Source organism: Citrus sinensis, chromosome 9 (genome assembly GCF_022201045.2).
Source record: "Citrus sinensis cultivar Valencia sweet orange chromosome 9, DVS_A1.0, whole genome shotgun sequence".
Lineage (NCBI taxonomy): Eukaryota > Viridiplantae > Streptophyta > Magnoliopsida > Sapindales > Rutaceae > Citrus > Citrus sinensis.
Genome location: NC_068564.1, coordinates 8,900,330 through 8,920,528, shown reverse-complemented (window position 1 = coordinate 8,920,528; position 20,199 = coordinate 8,900,330). Strand labels below are relative to the sequence as shown.

Sequence of the window (20,199 nt, the reverse complement as noted above, 5' to 3'; positions counted from 1 at the left end):
AAAAGGATTCATCAAGAGGCTATCAAATCTAATGGCCATTATCCCTCCCACCTATCTAATGTACTAACATATGGGGAAGTCTATCCTCAAAAGCATCCCTTCAACTCCAACAGCCAAAATTGAACATGCAAATTCTCCCCATGACCAACATTACTCTTGAATTCTTATCCATCAATAACTTATCGGAATTAGCTATTGTACCGGGATGGAAAACACATAACAACCTCACTAATCAAACTGAACATAGAGATATGGCACCTAGCTCAAGAGAACCCAATTGTACCCTAGCAAGGTCCTCTAGAAGCATTAAGTTCTCAGTTCAAACACAAGAAAAACGCAAACCATGTATGTACATATTGTTTCTTCTAGACTTCTTCCTTTAAGTCACATGCTACAACAATTGCCCTATTTGTACTAAGGGTTAAGGTTACTGACAAATAAACAAGTTCAGATTGTGTTCAGGTGATTTAGATTTATAATTAGTAACATCATGAGTATGATGGAAAAACTCTACCTGAACATGGGGCCTCTGTAGAGTGGACGACCAAGACAGGTTGATGATTGGAGATAATAGGCATTACGGATGTCAAAGTCAGACCCCTCAATATGCTTCTCAGTAACTCTGCAATCAAACTGCAAAATGGAACAGAGGCCCGGCTTTGTGAGACATACTTTCATCAAAACTTCCCTCGGAAACCTACTCTCTCTTACGAAGGTCTCTGGCCCCAGCAACGCCGAAACTGCTACTTCCTCACCTGACTCAAATTTCCTCCGCAAAACCACATCTTGGGACTGTGGCGCATCATATTCAACCTTAAAATCCCCCAAGGTACCACTTTGATTATCCTGCATGCCCATCAACATACATTAGCCGAAAAGGACCCCTAATTTCTTGAATTCATAGTACTAGACACACTATTGGAATATATTTCCCTGTGTATGTGGTGATCAGATGGCCGAAAGATAATAAGCATGCTACATATTTAATAAAAAGAATATGGTTAAATCTTCCTAATATTTTTTCTGGGTAAGTTTCCTTGTATGTTCTTATTACGAATAAAAGCTTCTTTAGCGTCAAATACTATCTACAACAAAATGGTGTAACTCAACTTCCACAAAACACCCAATGGCCCACCGAAGTTGTTAGTACGAAACAAAAGCATGCTTAAAAGAAGTAAAAAACCCATTAAGCATCATCAATAAAGCATCAAAAGCAAATCCTGGTTAATATTTTCACCTAGTTATGGGTTTAAAAATAGTTGTATTACATTCACCAGTTATGTATACCTGAAAGCGGTTGGAAGAGAGCTCGTGGGTAATTTCAGAGTTCAAGATCTTGAGCAAGCTAAGATCCTGGAGAGCTTTCTGTCCCTTGCGCAAAATTGGGCTGGCTTTAGGCATTTTCAATTTTACACACACACTCTCCCTTCTTTGCTTTCTGATTCGCGTCCCGTTATTGCGCACAAAGTAGTACAAGTTTTCCCATAAAATGGTTATTTGCATAATTAATCAAACTGTAGGGGGTCATTCAGAAAACTCGCATTCTTTTCTTCCCCAGTTTTTTTTTTTTTTTTAAATAATTATGACAAAAACATTTAAAAGTTTAATAGTTAAATCAGAAGTATCAGATCCAATGAAAATTGGGCAATTGCATTTGGTGGTAATTATTTTAATAATAATCCTTTTTCAATATTTTTATTTGAATCCAGGTGAAAATGCTTTCGTAATTCATCATGTTCAAAAACTTATAAATGAAAATGTAAATATTACCGTTGTGTTATGTAATAATAAAAATTGAATTTAAAAACATGAATAAATAGGCCACGTAATAAGCTAGTAATTCAGCAATTTTTTTTTCTATTATTATTATTGTCTAACACAACTCAATTCCCTCCGTGGCCTGTAACAATAAAATTTCATTACTTCTAAAATTACTTATTATTTTATTTATCTATCAACTGAGTAAACGCCACCTTACTTGTTAACTTAATAATTTTACCCTCTACATCAGTGAACAATTATTTCTTTATTTAACCATCAAATGTGTGAATGCTACTATAGTTATTGGTGTAATAACAGTGATATATAGTAGTAGTTAGAAAGTTGAATATCAATTTTATTCTTATCTAAAGCTTATTTGCCTAGTATTCGAATTGAGTGACCAACTGGATAAAGCTTGTTAATAGACGTTCGTGAGCAATTGCATTCCTTTAGGGCTCGTTTGGTATGCCGGATTAGATTGGATAATATTGGATTATATATAATATTATGTTGTATTTGATGCAATATTGGATTGGACTATAAATAATCATGTTTTATATTATAATATTACAATTTACAAGTTATTATTATTATTATTAATATCATTATAAACTAAAATTTTGTATTATTAATTATACAAATCAACTTCAGTGACATTAATGAAATATAAATCATAATTTAAATAATTTTTATTTTGTTAAATATATATATGATATTTATATTATTTTTATTCAATAATCTATTATTTTATAAAAATTTATCTTTTTGAATACTAATTTAATAATTAATTTATAATGTAAATTTAGAATTATAAAAATATTTAATAATTAAATGAATTAAAATAGATTTTTAATTTAATGTAAAATTAATAATGATTTTTAGTATAATTTATTATTTATATTATTAAAATCAATATTTTTATTGCATTTATCACATATTAGTATAATTTTAATATTTATAAATTATTATATTTAATTTAGTTATCAATATAATTCAATACTAACTAATCCCATGACCCCCCTTGGGATAATTTCCTTTATAAAATTAAGATTAGCTTGTGAGTCCAGGATAACTAAATCTCAATACCCTTGACAGTACCAAACATGAGATAAGGATAAAATTTTTAAAAAAGAGTTTAATCCCCACTTTTAATCCTCCAACCAAAAACACCCTTGGTTAATTAAGTTGGTCTTTAATATATTCTATTAACAATTTATGAATAATGCTAAACATTCTAAAATCTAGATTCTAATTTAATGTGACATTTATTTATTAAATGATAGTTAAATAATTTTATAAATTATGAAATTCATTATATAATAAACGAGTGATATATGACAATGAAATTCAAGTCGAGATTCAAATATTAGGATCTCTAACATTATCGATAATATATTATTTTGTTATTTTTTGAATTTCCGTTTGCCATTGGGTTATTTGCTGTCAACTTTCAAGTAAAATTTCGCCCCAACCCGACCCGTAACCTCCATGGTCTCGATCCGAGATTCAATATTATTGGGGTAATTTAGCCGCATCAGACAATTAAGCGAAATATCAAAAACTAAACCGTTTGAGTGGAGGACTGGAGTAGGGCTTAATATGAAATCTTCTTAAACCCTTTTCCCTCTCATTGATTGATTCAGTAAAATTGGAACCGAGCAAAATGGCGGGTGAGCAAGACATGAGTGGCTGGACCGATCTTCTTCACTCCTCAACAAAGCTTCTCGAACAGGCAGCTCCTTCTGCTCAGTTCCCTCCTCTTCAGGTACTCTTTTCTCTCTTCACTTTCCGTTTGTTTCCCGAGAAAATGAGACCAGAGACGAAAGTAAAATATATATGTTTTCAGCTGTTAGTTTCACTAATCCTCTTAAACTCTCGAGTTCTGTAAGTCCTCACCGAAATCTGATAGTAATGCATCTCTTTTTGCTTTCCAAGAAAAAAATGTTCCGAATGAAAAGAAATTTTTTAAAAAAGAAATCGAGAAATAAAAATAAATGTTCATGAACATGATTTTGTTATGCATTGTCTCCTCGTTTCTGCTTTTACTAATGTGAATGTTAAAAATTGAATTTTGTTTCTTTGTTATTCTTGTTAATTGACATTGAGTGAATTATGAGGTCTTTCAAGTGACCTAATTTCTGGATGATTATCGTTTGCAAACATAAAATAATGTAAGGAGTAGGCTTGTTTGATCCTTATTTTCCAAGGAAATATGCGTTGGTTGTTTAGTAAATTGTAAACTTTGTAAAGCATTTAGTGAGAAAAATACCAGCTTGTCAACAGCTGTTTATCTTAGGGAAAGGGGCAAACAGAAAAATTTTACCAAACGGCGTCTTTAAAAATTAGTCTGAGCTTTATAACATTGTGTCAATTTTTTTTTTTGGAATTAAAAAATGAGAAATTCACCTGAACTGGACTGTCTACACTCGTAAGACTCTTCGCTCCATTGGAGAGAAGTGGGGGGAGGTTTTTGAGCTCTAAGATGCAAGATATGAAATATCTTGGTTCAGAATTAGTCTCTCTTCTTTGTCAAACCAAACTAAACTTGTTATATTTTTATTGCTCAAAAGAAAATTAGTTTATTTAAACTTAGATATGTATGTTTGGATGCTTGTGTATGGCTTTTCCTAACTTTGGGTTCACAAATTGTACCCTTTTCAGAGGAACTTAGATCAACTAGAAGCATTGTCAAAGAAGCTCAAGGCAAAAACCATAAGAACCGAGACTCCTTCTCAGTCTATTGCAGCCACAAGGTACTTGTGATTCTCCTACCTACTGTCACTTAATTGGTTGTTGAAAAATCAGGGAAGCTAGTTTAAACTAAGATTCTTTTCTCAGGATGGAGATTCGAAATTTGTTTGGGGAAAATTGCCTTTAATATTTGTTTTCCTATAATTTCTTGTTTACTACATGGATGCAATTGAGCTTCCGGAACTAGGAGCATAAGATTGACGGTTTCATGCTGTTAATTCATTTGCACTGTATTTGCAGGCTACTTGCACGTGAGGGAATAAATGCGGAACAGCTTGCTAGAGATTTGAAGTCATTTGAATTGAAGGTGAAATTTATTACACACTGTATTTGATATATGGTAACCTAAAATTTTCTGGTTGTGACCTATTTTCATTTCATTATTTTTCAAATTTTTATTTCCAGTGGTACAAATATGTAACAATGAAAATTGTATCGTAGAGACTTCCATATATTTTGTTGAATGAAATTGATTTTACATTTTTTAGCTAGGTCGAGTAAGTTCCACTTTTTCTCTCATGCCAGCCCATGCTTCACTTGCTCTGATTGCTAACTTTACAAACTCTTGCATTTGGTTTGATTATGATGTTGACTGTCTATCTTGCATCACAAACTTTTATGTTGCTTTGTTGTCTCTGTTTTTTTTGTTTTTGTAATTCTTTTATTTATTCCTTTTTCTATCATTTACATCTAATAAATGATCTTTTCTCATTTGTTACTTTCTTTTACAGACAACATTTGAGGATGTTTTTCCCACTGAGGCAACTAGTGTGGAAGAATATCTGCAACAGGTAACTTTTGGTACTAGAGTTGTTCGCTATCAGTATATTCTTAAGATGTGTTATTGCTGTTACTGCTAATATTGAGCTTTTTTAATGTCTGTATGACTTTGATCAGCAAAATTATATTCTTCATGATTGTTGGCTTTAATTATGTAGTATAACTCCTTATGCTTATTCAGCTGGAATTATGTGTTACGTCAGTTACTGGAATTATTGGAATTTTATCCATCCAGTTTAGCATTTAAAGAAATAACTGCATCTTAGGAGAATAAGTTAGACCATTTATGTGCGCTTCGGATATTCTCTTGCTCCCAAACACTGATTTTAAAAGAATCATAAAATAGTGTTTTTGTTTTAATCTCAATCGTATTTCGGTTTTAATCTGTTGCTCTCCCTTCTCCAATCAAGTACACTGGCATTTTTGTTACTATATAGAAATACTGACCATTGAAAAGAGTTATGCATTATATGACTTGCCTTAGCATTTGCATCGATAGCATAGATGTAGATGCTAACATTTTTAGATTAAAAAAATAGAATGCATCCTCAGCTTTTTAGTGCTTGAAAGAAGATAGTGCTCTACATGAAATTTATACTTAAAAACTGTTCCCAGCATACCTGAAGTCTGTTCTTGGTGAAAGTATCTGGAACTTGCAAAATGATTTAGAATACAACAAATTTTGTCTGCAAAAAGGTATACAAGTGAGGAGATAACCCCAAAATCTTCATTATATGCAAATGAAACATTCCCTACCTCATTGCATCCCATTTCTTTCTCTTGTGATTGTGTATTTCAACCTTTGTGTATATTTTGTGTAAGAAGAGAAACCCCTATTCATGGCCTTGTTTTCAATTGCTGGAAGAATTGTTGTAATCTAACAATTTATGAGAACAGATTTCTAATTTTCTTATATCTTTCTTATCAAACCAAGAGAAAGAAAAGGAGATTTCTAATTTTCTTTGTTGCATATTTTTCTCGCATATAAGTAAACTCCAGTCTACATGTTGATCAGTTATGATGTTAAAGTGTTTGTTGACCTATGTCTGTGCAAAGCAAGAACTGCGATGATCAACATATTGTCATGTTATATAATTTTTCTAGATTCTCATGTGTGGTTGTGCCATAAAATGGATACTTATGGTTTTGATCAAGTTTTTACTAATTTGGTTGCTAAATTCTGCTTTGGGTTAAATACCACACAGCGTATTTAACTACACTTTATATTGTTTCTTTCCTTAAGCATAATTGGTCATATTTTAATTTTTATGCATTAATCTTTCACCTCAGGTTCATGAAGTTGCAATGGTGTCAGCCATCCAAAAAGCTCAGACAGATAACCTTAGAAGTTTTAATGATTACATGATGAAAGTTCTGGAGGTTTGTATAACCCAACAGATTTTTGGACTCTTTAATATTATTTTAATTCTAGCTCTCTTTTGTGTATGCTGCTGCCATCACAATTACTTCATTGTATTTGGCTATTAAAATTACTTTTCTCATGGATTTTCTCTTAATTCTTAGAGATGTTTTTAAACTAAAGTAATATCCAATATCAACAGCTGCATTTATTTCTTCTCCCATTGTATCTTTTTAGCCCCTATTTTTGGAGCATAACTCAGTTGCATTTCCTAAATAAATTGTTTATTTTTTCTAAGTTTTGCTGTACAAACATGCACACTCACTCGAAAGATAGAAAATATAAAAACAGTGTCATTTTTAATCAAGATTGAAGTCTGTAGATAACTTGTTTGAATATCCTTTTTGTGCCCCTTTAAATCTTGTCATGACGATTACTTTTGATTAAGTTGTCACTGATTTAAGTTAGACCAATACATTGGTTCTTTGTGCTCTAATGGAAGCCGTTAAGTACGGGGTTCAGCAACAATTGTGTATTTTGTGGGTATTCCCTTGTAATTTTAAGAAAAATGATGGAAAAAAATGTTATATCCAGCTTTTCTTTTAGTTTCCCAATAACCTTGTTGGAACAAAAGATTGTATCCTTCAAAGTAGTACATGTTATAATTTTTGGTACCTCCACCACTTGCAGTTGATGAAGTAAATTTTGGGTTCTTGTACTGTGGGAACTGTTTTTCTGGTAATAGCTGTAAATATCTTGATGGTAACTAACGGAAGTCTCTATTCTTGTGCTCTTTTACTTCAGATTGATAGGTGTAATCTGATCTTTGGCAGGAAGACTGGCAGAAAGAGAAACGTGACTTTCTTCAGAGCTTAAGCCGAATTTCAACATTACCCAAGACTAACATGACTGATACGAGCACTGGAGGTACTCTTCCTGGTCAAATGGCATCCATGGCTTCTAGTCCTCAGATTTCCTCAGGTCCTTCTGGGATGGAGCTTGTACCTTTAGCTAATAAGCCACTTCTTGAGAAAAAAGCAACTGTCTACGCTGAAGTTGTGAAGAACCTGAACAATGCAAGGCAGCAAGGACTGCCATTTAAAGTAAGACTCCTTTCTATGTTAAATTTATATAATGCTACATTTTGAAAGGCATCAAAGTCTCTTGTTTGAAATATATTTTACTTTAATTTGATGACCTTTTAGCTGTTTCAGAAATATATGCTGTCATCTTGACAGCAATCTCTGGTGAAGCTGGCAATATATCAGCTCTTTAACACAATATACCTGGCAAATTATAACTGATATCTGCTCTGTCCTTTATTTAAATTTTTTTTTGGGTTATATTTTATCAATATTTACAATTCTAACATGCATTGACATATGCAGTCTTTGGTTTGTTTAAAAAAAAATGCTTTTCTATGTGTTTACCATCTGTTTTGTCATTTTATCTAGCCTGCTACCGCTTTTAAGGGCGCTTATGAAAGCTTGGCCATTGAATCATCTAGTGGAAAATCAGTTAACATACAGAAAATATGGCACCTTCTTCAGGTTTACTCTATTCTCTTATCTGCTTAATACATGCTACTCTGTAACCTTGTTTTTGCATTTTCATGCTTTATATTATATTACAATGCAAGTATGATGATCTCTCAATAACTTTCAGACAATGATGGGTGAGCATGCAACTGTGCAACAGACTGCTTCAAGAAAGATGTCACTTGTAATTGGTGCAAGGCGCCACCTGGAATGGGGACACGAGAAGTATATTATGGATACTATACAAAGTCATCCTGCACAGGTAATGGTTTTGTTCTAGTACTGTTTCATTCGATTGATTGCACTCTTTTTTCAGGAGGTGATTTTACTTGATTGTTTAATGAATGATGTTCTGTTTGGTTACTGCTTTTGATTTTCTTTGCTCTCTGGCTGCTTTTTACACGTGAGATTGCTTTTGCTGTCATTCTGAAAGCTGCCCTCCAAACTTTTGCTTTTGCTAGCAGCGTATTCTTAATCTATCTTGTGCTTGTGTACTAAAGCTACATAAATCAACCTCCCCCTGCTTGTTTGAGCACTGATTAGTTATGCTATTAATTGCCATTACAGGCTGCCCTTGGTGGAGTTGTTGGAAATTTACAGAGAGTTCGGGCTTTTCTTCGAGTATGTCCTTACATTGCTAGTAAACCTGATCTTGCATGTTGACTTGTTACTTTACTTTTTGAGCCTTTCATCACCTTTTAATTTGTCTGTTGGTTTTGTTATGTGCCTCTTCTTTTATTTTATTTTTTCTTTCTATGCAGATACGATTAAGGGATTATGGAGTCTTGGATTTTGACATTGGTGACACTCGTAGGCAGCCTCCAGTTGATACCACTTGGCAGCAGGTCTTGATTGATATCACTGGCATTTCCTTTCTGTTGAATCTTCTATGCTTTACAATTATGAAATGATGGTAGATAGTTTATTTACCGTTCAAATTTCTTGCTTATAAGTTCCAGTTTCTTAAAGTTGGGATCAGTTTAGTTCCCCTGGAAATTAAGTTTGTTAAATATTTATTGTTATTTGAACGGAAGGTAGCAAACAATGCTTATAAATTGCTAGTTTTTGGGTTAAACACTTTTAAATATGTAATCCGTGACTTCTCTAATTCTCTTACTTGCTATATATGAAGCGTTTTGGTTTGCTATATAAGTTTAATCCTATAATCATTTTTAAATTTATGACCTATTATCCTGAATGGTGAACTTGCATTAGTGAAGAAATTATCTGAGTCATATGGAGCATGCTATGAGATTATGTCGCTTTTCTGTTAGCTTTGGTGTGCTTTCCTTGGTTGCAAGAGACTTTGTGCATTACGGCCTTGTTATTTTCTAATTCATTTAATGAAATGTATTGGAATTTTCTCCCACATTTGAATATAATTGTTCAATGTTTTTGCGTTTTAAGTAGGAACATCTAGAAAGCAATGTTTTGAGATATTTATTTGAATAAATTATGAATGTAATTGGTATGGAAAGATAAGCTTCTAATATGGTAAAAAGGAATGGTTTGTTATGGAAATAAAGATTTTTATCTTTTCAGAAGTTTTTGCAATCAGATATAAGTTAGGAAATGTTATTTTTCTGTTCAGATAAAAATATCTTAGAATAACCCTGAATAAAAAAAATTTAAAAAAAAGCAAGCAGACAAAAACATTTGAATGACCATGGAGTCATATTCAGACTTCAAACAAAAACACTAACAATCCCTAAGTAGATGGAGCAGGCTTCTATGTTAATTAAGTGTGCTTGAATGTTAACTTGCAGATCGTGTTGGTGAGAGACCTGATACTCCATGGCCTTTTATATTATTAAAGTTTATCTATTTTGAAGTGTTGAGTTCTCAATTTTCCTTCCTTCCTTTCTTCTTTTAAGATTATTGATAAATTTTGGAGGAAATGGTATGGAATCAGCTTTAGGTTTATTTGGAGTTATTCAGTGCTTTTATTTATGGATGAGTTTCATTCTAAGTTTTGCTTTTTGTTTGTAACAGATTTATTTTTGCTTGAGAACTGGATACTATGATGAAGCAAGAAACGTTGCCCTATCATCCCGTGCTTCAAACCAGTTTGCTCCTCTGGTACTCATTGTTCACTACTTAATCCATAAAACCTTATTATCAGGCCTTGTCCATTACATTTTTATTTTGTTATTATTATTATTATTATTATTTTTTGATAGCTTACAGAGTGGATAAACACTGGAGGTATGGTGCCGCCGGAGATTGCAGCTGCTGGTTCTGAAGAATGTGATAAAATGTTGAGAATGGGTGATCGAGTAGGTCGAGCTGCATATGACAAGAAAAAGTTGCTACTCTATGCTATCATATCTGGCTCTCGCCGGCAAATTGACCGGCTGCTAAGAGATCTACCAACTCTTTTCGGTACTATAGAGGATTTTTTGTGGTTCAAACTTTCAGCCATACGGGATGTACCCAGTGAAGCTCCTTCTGTTGTCCTGAGCGATGGCTTGGCCCCATACAGTTTGGATGATTTGCAGGTTTACCTAAACAAGTTTGATCCATCATATTATACAAAAAATGGAAAGGACCCTCTGGTATACCCTTATGTGTTGCTTTTAAGCATTCAGGTGCTACCAGCTGTTCTTTATTTATCTAAAGAATCAGGTGATGAGGGGTATAATATTGATGCTGCCCACATATCAATTGTGCTAGCAGACCACGGGGTCCTTTCTGAAGGTTCTGGTGCTGGGAAAAAACTGGGATTGATGGATCCATATGCAGAGGCATCCAGCATAATTAGGCAATATGGGTCTGCTTATCTTCGTCTTGGCAATCTCCAGATGGCATTAGAATATTATGCACAAGCTGCTGCTGCAGTAGGTGGTGGACAGTTGTCGTGGACTGGGAGAGCTAATGTTGATCAACAAAGGCAGAAAAGCTTGATGCTGAAGCAACTTCTAACTGAACTATTGTTACGAGATGGTGGAATTTATCTTTTACTTGGTTCAAGAGGAGCTGGGGAGGAAGGTGAATTGGGACGATATATAACTGATCTCAAAGCTAGACAACAGTTTTTACTTGAAGCTGCTGGGCAGTGTCAGGAAGCTGGGCTTTATGATAAAGTAATTTTTATGTCCTTGCCTTCCTCAATTTCTTTATTTGGGTTGTCTACTGAAGAATAACCTATCAACTTCTTATAAAAAGGAATAACATATCAACTAATCACTGGCAGTCTATATAGATTACAACCCAGACATTCCTCAATACTATGGTCCTGTGTCCTTGCTTACATGTTCCTATTGTTTATTTGCTCTTTGGCCCTTTTTCTATTGTATTAAGGGTCTTTTGTATGTTCATGAAATATTTTATTTCCTCAGTTTATAGTTTTTACTTTAATTGCTTCTGTTAATTAGTTTTGTGTTTGACATATTTCCTTTGTTTCTTCTTATTCTTATTTATTACCTAAACTCAGTCTATAGAACTTCAGAAGAGAGTTGGAGCCTTCTCAATGGCATTGGATACAATTAACAAGTGTCTCTCAGAAGCAATTTTTGCCATGTCCCGTGGTAGGTTGGATGGTGAAAGTCAGACTGCTAGCCTAATTCATTCTGGCAACGAAATTTTGGAGATGGAAAAATATTATCCTGAAGTCAGGTTATTAAACGCTTTTCATTTCCTGGTCTTTTATAGAGTTTTTGGCTAATATTGTGCTACTATTGTTGCTGTATGATTACAATAAAAGGCTTATTTAAAACTTGTTAGGTAAACCTTTTGAAACTTTGAAGGCATTACCTTACAGCTGATCTTGTGGACTATGGGATCTTCTGTTTCTCAGATCGAGAGTACATATAATTAAACCAAATCAAAAGCAACCGTCATAATTGAAATTCCCGAAATATATTCTGAGTTTAAACTCCTATGCATTCATGTTATTCTCTTCTCTTGTTTATTTAGGATGATTTCATATATTGCAGATAAAAATAGTTTATTAAGTATGGAATCTTGTACTTCTTATGGAATCAATGTTATTCACTTCTCTTATTTGTTTAGGTTGATTTTGTTTATTGCTGATAAAAATATTTATTATTATTATTATTTTGGCTGAAATCGATAAAAATGGTTTACTGGGTATGGACTTTGTAATAGAGTTTTTCCTCCATCCCTTGTCTGGACAATTGTATTCAAAATATTACTATGTCTCAAGTTTGAGATCTTTCCATAGGAATTAATAATAGTTCATTTTTAGGATGTTACAACCAGTAGAAAGGTATACAAATTTGTGAATTAGTGAGTTAAAAGAATTTCTGACATATGAATATATATATATATATATATAATTTGCGAAACTTTAAATTTTTGCACTGTTCTGAGTTACTTTGCTTCTTTTGGCAACTTTTCATAACTTGATGTTATGATTTACATAGATCTTTGTGCTCTTTCCTGACTCTTGAATTTCACTTGCAGTCTTCATGAACGAGAGCAAGTTCTGGAGCAACAGACTGTATTGAGACAGCTTGAGGCAATATTGTCTGTCCATAAGATGGCAAGGTCAGGCCATTATTTAGATGCTTTGAGGGAGGTCGCCAAACTCCCATTTCTTCCATTTGATCCACGAGTTCCAGATGCCATGGTTGATGTGTTTCAGAGTTTATCTCCTCACGTCCAAGCTTGTGTGCCTGACCTACTGAGGGTTGCTCTAACTTGTCTGGACAATGTTACAGATACCGATGGATCGCTTCGTGCCATGAGGGCGAAGGTATGCTGGTGATGCTAATCTAGATCTTCAATTTTGAAAGTCAGATAAAGTTGCTCTTCTGTGCTTATAATTTTGTTTATAGAATGTCTAAATTGCCTTGTGGCTCATAGTATTGAGAGAATTTTCATTTTCATATGCATATACCAAAAATAGCATATCCTGCATCGAAATTTTATCCTTTATAGCCTCCCTCACCCACCAATACATAAGAAAATTTGAAGAAACACTAACAGGGATTGTATATGCTATCGTTTTGGATGGATTTGATATATTGAAGGAGGACCATCTGGGATTATCAAGCTTTCATGCTATGGTATTGTATATGCTGTTCTTTTGTTGGATGGATCCACATGCCTTTTTGGTCCTTCAGACACTATCAAAAGATCTTTCAAATGTTAGGCAAGTTCAAAATAAAAGAGGATCCCATTTCTACTAAATAGTCTTGCGAGTTAGATTAATTTTCAGGGTGTATTTTTGGACTTGTACCGTCCCCAAAATTTTGATTGTTCAGAATGCTTGAGAGCGTATCATATACCTCTTTGATATATGCTCTTGCTTCACCACTGATGTGTCTTCTGTCGTATGCAGATTGCAAACTTTCTTGCTAACAATATGAATCAGAATTGGCCTCGTGATTTGTATGAAAGGGTCGCCCGGAGCTTGTGAAGCAAATTGAGAGAGCTGAAATTTCTCTACCTGGCCAAGAAAGTATGAGAGGATGCATTTAAACTATATGTAGAAGGTTTGTAAGATATGAATGACAAAAATCAATCCTTGTTGTGTTGAAACAATTATCGGAGACATTAGGATGGAAGTGAAAGGTATTTTTATTGTTGGAATTAATTTTCTCCAACTTTATTTCCAAAAAAGAAAAAAAAAAGTTGCTAAGCTTCTGTCTCTGTGTAAAATTTCAACAATTGCAAGCGTTCGATATCTCTCCCCATTTATATTCACTTTGGGTGCATATATGAATCAAGATAAAAGTTGAAAAATAGTAAGCTACATCTAATATTCCATTTAAATTAAGAAGACATTTAATATGCTTCGAGTCCAATGTTACCATAAGTTTTCTGTGTGCGCTTCAAAGTTTTTCATTGCATATCACAAGCTATGGGTTGTATTTTTCATTAATTTGTTACAATCTATAAGCAAATTATAATCTGGGGTTTAGACTGTAGAGGTTGAATGCATAAATATATAGTCCAAAGACCTGCTAACCTAACTTAAAATTCTGTGTTTCTAAGTTATGTAACACACAATACTTTGATTTAGAATTGTAGTGCTAAATTAGGTTGAGGGTTAATTTCGAATTACCCTTCGTATATTGATTATTTTTAAATTATTTTTTATTTTTAAAAATTTTAATTTATCTTTTACTTTTACTAAGAAGATAAAAAAAATTTCACCAATCCACTTTCGTCTTCTTTTATTTTTTAAAAGAGTTAAGAACTTGAATTTTTCAAAAATAATACCTTTGATAAAATATAAAAATAATATACAATTAATATTTACTTACATATTAAAAACGACCACAACACTAACACCAAATCTAAATCGACAAGTAAAATGATATTCAAGAGTTTATAATATAAATTTTCTTTTATTTCGGAGATTTTGCAATCTTAATTGTATAATTATTAAAGTAACTAGACATCTTAAAATGCCACATTAATTCACAAAAATTATTAAAAAAATTTTAAGTGCTCAAAAAATAATATATCACGTCATTGGAAATAAGATTTGAGACAAATATCAATAATATTCGACTCTTAAGTATCAATAACACTGTACTCCAAAATTTCGATTCTTTCCAGATATCCGAATACGCCCCCGCGACGCCGCCGTCGTTCGTCTTACACGTTGCTGTCGCCGGCCGTCTTGTTCAACCGACGCCGTCGCTAACTCCAGCGCGAATGAAACCCATTGCTTCTAACTATTTTCCGATTTGAAGAAGTGTTGGAGGCTAGTTTTATTTTTTAAATTCGTTAGTTAGTTAGCGTATAATTTAAACATGCCCATCTCTGTTTTGTTGTATAATTTGTTTCCTTGTGACTTGCTATTTGATAAGTAGTTAAGAATTATATAACCTCAAACAAATTAGAAGGCTAGTAGAAGTCTTTTTTCTTATGCTTGTGGTGTATAGCATTTGTTTGATGAAATGTCTGTAAGAAGAATTGTGGTATTTTGTGATACTTTTTAGGGCAACCCTTATGCAGTCATTCTAAAGCATCCGTATGAACAATTTCTTGGCTAAATAATAGTCCATGTATGTTTGTTACAGCTAACTCAGTTTATGTGAAGTTGACTGAATAAAAAACTTTAGCATATTCAATCAAAATATTTACCAATAAAAGCAATTGATAAGAAAGAGAAGCGGTAGAGTTTGTTTCTTAGAAATGCATTATCTGTTAATTTTGGTTATGCTTTATTCATTGGTCAGATTATGATAGGCCCATTCTACTATGTTGTTTGCCTTTGGTAACTATCTCTACGTAATTTTCTCTTTGGCCTATTTTTGAAAATTGTTGTTGGGAAGTCTCAGGTGAAACCAGAATGGAAGAAAATGATTGTGATTCTTGGGAAAAAGCCAGTGATAACGAGGACAGTTATGTGGACGAAATTGATGAAGAAGATTATTATATGTCAGGTTTTATATCCAAGTTACAGTTTAGGTACAATATTATACACTTTGGCCATAGTAGTTGGCGATTCCGGAAAATACTCTTGACTACTTGTGGGGTATTGTTTTCAGGAAAGACATTTCAAAGGCTCATTGGAACAATGAATTGGGAATGGCTGAGGTTGTAGAAAAGAAGGGTAAAATGTGGACGACGACGGGAATTGTTCGAAATGGAAAGACCTACTGCTCAATTGAGGAGACTCTGTAGGTGAAATTCTCCCTCATTCTTGTTGGTTTTGCTTGAGAATCAATTACTAATTTTCTTATTTGTATGTATAAAGGTTAGATTGCATATTGAAGTGCTTTTTTTTACTGCTAAAAGTACTTCAAGTAACTAGAACAATGGTGGTGTTTATATCATAATCTTCAGTTTAAATAGGCAAAAGTTTATCTTTTCCCCCGGATATTTTAGACATCGAATGCTGTCTGGAGAAGCACTGATAAGTGAATTTAGGTACTTTGTAGACAGTTCTATGGTTTCAAATGATCTAGCCACCAAAGCACCCCATTAACAGTAGGAATTTGTCGTTTTGTTCGTCTTTAGACGTCGTCATTAATGTGGATTTTATCTTATTAGAAATTTCACAGGTCCTATTGACTAACTAACAATCTATCAAGAGGTTAAAAAAAGAAAAGAAACATATTAGCGAAACGAAACATATTAGTGAAACATGGCAAGAGAAGGGAAATATTGCATATTAATCAAACAATCAAAGTGATAGATACTATTCAATGATTTAGAAGTGGAACTGTCTACTGCAGATGTGTTTTCTATAAATCTGAGAATTTGAGAGATGAGGCAATAAATTGCTTATTTCTTGCAGGTTTTTGGCTGAAATTGGGGCTTTATATCTTTTGGACAATAATGATTTGTGTCTCCCATTAAAAGAGATTTATGAAAAGATTGCAAATGAAAAGTCTGGATGCAGTTGGGAGCTTTTTGAAGTTTACAGGCACCTCAAATCTCTTGGCTATATTGTGGGACGGCATGGTGTTCCTTGGATCGTGAAGATCCCCAAAGGTAGAGATATTAACATCACAAGTGACCCAGTTTCTCTTCAGGTAACTCCGAAAAGACATGGAGTCATGGAGGTGGAACCAAAAGAAGAGAGTTCTCTAGTCGCTTTGTTCGACAATATACAAATTAATGAAGTGAGGCCAGTGTTTGATGTTTATCTTCCAAATAGAAAGTTCAAAAAGTCTTGCCCTGGGGATCCAAGCTTTTTGCTCTACTTAACATGCAAGTATGTATAATAATTTCTCAGAGCTTGAGTGTCATTCCAATCTATGAATGAAAACTGTTCAGTGTCACATTTTAAAGTATGTTGCACCTAACTGTATTTGTTCCTCTAATGTGTTTTGTAGAGGAAATTCTGTCTGCATTTATTCCGGAAGTACTGGAAAAACTTTAATGACTAGGGAAAAAATTCGATAACATAAGTTCTGAGATTTTATTGAGTTTTCTACATATAATAACTTCTCTTTACTAAAAAGCTTCCTGAAAAAGTTTTCCATTTTTATTTTTTATTAATCTGGTTTACTTGTCAAACCATTCTCAAATGACTTGCTCTATTTTGTAGGGTCTGTCCACCATCCAAGGCAGAAATTGAAGTCCTTGAGAGACAATGTGGCAGTATTCCATTGAAGTTTTGTCATGTAGAGCAAGGTCGTGTTAGTTTCTTTTCCTTTGATAGTGTGGAGCTTCCTATTCTCCCCTGACTCGCTGATGCATTTTCGAGAACGAATGCACAAAACAAGAGCAGTATGTCAAGTAAATTTTAGATTAGTAATTCAATAGTGTGCGACTTATAATTCTTTAAAATTAATACAAATTAGTGGGACCAAGTGGCTCTGAATTGATATTTGCCTACAGTTTGCACTGCATCAATTTGGCTCTGTACAATCATTTTTCACTTTTTTTTTTACATGTGCTCTATCTATATTTGGATTGTTTGTTTACAAAAGATAAGGGTTGGATGGTAGAAATGTTATGCCACCACGAAAGGACATAGACCCTTAGAAAACCCATATTTTACTCATGTGTTACCATGATAAGTTGATCTCAAGATGTGATAATTTTCTTGTCGAAAGATGTTAGAAAACAAACAAATTGGGACTTAAACCTTTATTTGATTGGGACTTACTCGTATTAAGCCAAACATGCAGGATCTGTGCTATGTATTTTTAAACATTTGGAACCTTTGCATATATTCAAGCTGCCCAAGTGGATATTTTTGTACGGCTACTAATAATTTGAATATATCTGTGCCGTTATAACACTATTTCTAAAAAGGCTTATAAACATGATATCAATTTGCATTGAAAAACACGAGGTTTCTCTGATTTTTGCTGACATAGCAGCTCTTCTTAGTATTCAATATGAGGCAAAATGGCAAGGAAGTAATGCTTCACTTTGATTAATTATACTGTAAAGTCAGTCATTAGTTCATCTATTAGAATTCCAGATCTGTCTGGCAACGTGAGCAATAAAAGATTCCAACTCCGTGCAAGAAACTCCACCTTTTAGCTACAGACTGTTGCAAAGCTTCTACCAGTTCACAGGCCTTTTCCCTCATCTTATCTCCTTCCTCCGATGCCATCAACCCCCTCGCAGCTTCTTTAATAACTGATGATCTGTTTATTTCCTCTCGGTGTGCCCCTTCGTTGAGACCATCAGACCAACTTTAAACAATTCTGTTATCAGCACAGAATTTCTGGGTTGGTCTTAGTGCATAGGCCAAGCTGCTGTTGGCACTCCCATACTAATGCTCTACATGCACGAGTTCCAGCCACAGAGATTCATAAACCCACCAGTTGACGGGTGCCCCAAAATTTCTAATTGGGTTACCCAAGCTCTGATAACGATTCCAACTCCTTCCATCCTTGCCTCAAACCCGTGTGGAAATTCAACTCTCCTGCCTTTTTCTGCAAAAATATCCCCTTTATCTGCATCTCTCAATACCCAGGTGAACTTTGTCTTGCTTTCTTCTAAACCAATTGCAAGTTCGTTTATCTGTTCATCCGTCGTGGAAGTTGTTCCAAAAGAAATGTAGACAACAGATTTTGGTGCTTGCTTATCTAGCCAGTTCAAGCACTGCTCTTGTCTAATTGGGATCTTGTTCCTGCAGATCGTCACTGGATGCAACGGCCGCCCAATAGCCCATTGCTTCTTGATTTCGTTAATCTGTTGTAGAAGATCAATGTAAGTACGTTCTGTTGAGCCTTGATCGAATTTAATCAACCAAGATTCCCCAAGACTGCTCTAAACACTCTGATGCTTGACTAAGAAACAAAATAAAAGATACACAGAAGAAGCTAAAGAACAGCAACAAACGAGAAAACAGTTTAAGTGGTTCAGCCTGGAGATGGCTTACATCCACTGAAGAACAGAGCAACAATCTTTATTCAATCACCAGGAACAAGATACAAGTTTTAAGATGAAATTACAAGCATCACACACCCTGATTCCGTATCCCTTAAGGCTATATATACACGCTTAAGAGAGCCCAGAAAATCCCCCCACCAGTCAGCTCTCCTCTGTCAATAAGACCCAGATTTTCCCGCTCTTGTAACAGAACATAACGACCTCTGAGCCACGTGTTTGCTTCACGTTAAATGCAGGCTCTAAAACGGCACTCAGCAAAGTCGTATGGATAAGTGGAAGCATGTGATGGCCACGTGCTTCACTTACTCACAGATAGATGAATGAACATCTTGTCATACAGCTTTGAATGATCTTAACCGACCAGTCGTATTCCGTTCCAATCACGAACTGACATGTCGTATGGATTTCTGGAAATCAGTTTCAGAGCTCACACTTCAACAATCTCCACCTTGAGCTTGAAACCCTCATGAACCTGTTACTCTTCTCTTTAACTGTCTGTCACTTATTTTTGACAGATTCCTGCTAATTCTAAGCAAAGCTTGAACTTAGCAGTTGTCACTGGTTTAGTCAGTATATCTGCAACATTTTTATCTGTATGGATCTTCTGCAGCTTCACAGTTGCTCTTAACACTTCCAGCCTTATGAAATGCAACTTGATATCGATGTGCTTGGTCCTCTCATGGTGTGTCTGATTTTTGCTCAGACATATTGCACTTTGGCTATCACAGTTTATCACTATTGACCTTTGATCAATACCAAGTTCTTTAAGCATTCCTTTAAGCCAGATGGCTTCTTTAACTGCTTCTGCAGCAGCTGTGTATTCAGCTTCTGTGGTTGAAAGTGCCACAACACTCTGTAGTTGAGCTTTCCAATTGACAGTGCAGTTGTTGAGTGTGAAGAGATATCCTGTAAGTGATCTTCTTCTATCCAGATCCCCAGCATAATCTGAGTCCACATAACCAACAATCTGACTGTCATCTTGTCTTGGTCCTCCATACATTAACCCATATGTTGCTGTCCCATTTAGGTATCTGAGAATCCATTTTACAGCCCTCCAGTGTTCCTTCCCAGGGTTTGCCATATACCTGCTTACAACACTCACAGCATAGGATAAATCAGGCCTAGTTAAGACCATAGCATACATCAAGCAACCTACAGCACTTGCATAAGGTATATTTATCATGTCAGATATTTCAGCTTCTGTTTTTGGACACAACTGATCTGATA

At 34.3% G+C, this 20,199-nt stretch overlaps 3 protein-coding genes across 8 annotated transcripts in view; 2 read left to right on the top strand and 1 right to left on the bottom strand.

The window, feature by feature from the left end:
• LOC102631025 (mitochondrial acidic protein mam33) overlaps positions 1-1,457 on the bottom strand; it is a 38,090-nt gene extending 36,633 nt beyond the window's left edge. For 3 of the 4 annotated variants that reach the window (XM_052434491.1, XM_006492887.4, XM_006492886.4), the window contains exons 1-2: positions 1,288-1,456; positions 515-846 (exon numbers count right to left, since the gene is read on the bottom strand). In XM_052434491.1, the coding sequence (XP_052290451.1) occupies positions 515-846; positions 1,288-1,401 (446 nt within the window). In that variant the 5' untranslated portion in view covers positions 1,402-1,456. Of the gene's footprint in view, positions 1-514; positions 847-1,287 lie in introns of all 4 variants that reach the window. The other variant, XM_052434492.1, reaches the window with a different exon arrangement.
• Positions 1,458-3,304: 1,847 nt separating this feature from the next.
• On the top strand, positions 3,305-13,800 carry LOC102630722 (nuclear pore complex protein NUP93A). The gene is made up of 15 exons (XM_006492885.4): positions 3,305-3,526; positions 4,423-4,514; positions 4,753-4,819; positions 5,244-5,303; positions 6,583-6,672; positions 7,486-7,755; positions 8,107-8,202; positions 8,318-8,452; positions 8,758-8,811; positions 8,952-9,035; positions 10,183-10,269; positions 10,371-11,273; positions 11,624-11,805; positions 12,616-12,907; positions 13,496-13,800. Exons 1-15 carry the CDS (start codon positions 3,425-3,427, stop codon positions 13,571-13,573), a joined length of 2,592 nt encoding a protein of 863 aa, XP_006492948.2. The 5' UTR covers positions 3,305-3,424; the 3' UTR covers positions 13,574-13,800.
• An 840-nt stretch (positions 13,801-14,640) lies between these two features.
• On the top strand, positions 14,641-17,443 carry LOC102630019 (uncharacterized). 3 transcript variants are annotated; one of them, XM_006492883.4, is made up of 5 exons: positions 14,642-14,869; positions 15,450-15,579; positions 15,660-15,791; positions 16,412-16,831; positions 17,168-17,443. In XM_006492883.4, the coding sequence occupies exons 2-5, from the start codon at positions 15,461-15,463 to the stop codon at positions 17,304-17,306; spliced, it is 810 nt and encodes a 269-aa protein (XP_006492946.2). In that variant the 5' UTR covers positions 14,642-14,869; positions 15,450-15,460; the 3' UTR covers positions 17,307-17,443. The 3 variants fall into 3 exon arrangements, with proteins under 3 accessions (XP_052290209.1, XP_006492946.2, XP_015380924.2); XM_052434249.1 differs by having other exon boundaries at positions 14,641-15,579; XM_015525438.3 differs by lacking the exon at positions 14,642-14,869 and having other exon boundaries at positions 15,414-15,554.
• The last annotated feature ends 2,756 nt before the right edge of the window (positions 17,444-20,199 follow it).

What these genes read in the sequence shown, in the direction of transcription:
- LOC102630722 (XM_006492885.4), top strand. Translation starts at nt 3,425, where the DNA reads ATGGCGGGTGAGCAAGACATGAGTGGCTGGACCGATCTTCTTCACTCC. An exon ending in CAGTCTATTGCAGCCACAAG is followed by an intron (nt 4,515 to 4,752) that starts GTACTTGTGATT and finishes CTGTATTTGCAG; the next exon opens with GCTACTTGCACGTGAGGGAA. An exon ending in AGCAAGGACTGCCATTTAAA is followed by an intron (nt 7,756 to 8,106) that starts GTAAGACTCCTT and finishes CATTTTATCTAG; the next exon opens with CCTGCTACCGCTTTTAAGGG.
- LOC102630019 (XM_052434249.1), top strand. Translation starts at nt 15,461, where the DNA reads ATGGAAGAAAATGATTGTGATTCTTGGGAAAAAGCCAGTGATAACGAG. An exon ending in ATATCCAAGTTACAGTTTAG is followed by an intron (nt 15,580 to 15,659) that starts GTACAATATTAT and finishes TATTGTTTTCAG; the next exon opens with GAAAGACATTTCAAAGGCTC. An exon ending in TTGCTCTACTTAACATGCAA is followed by an intron (nt 16,832 to 17,167) that starts GTATGTATAATA and finishes TCTATTTTGTAG; the next exon opens with GGTCTGTCCACCATCCAAGG.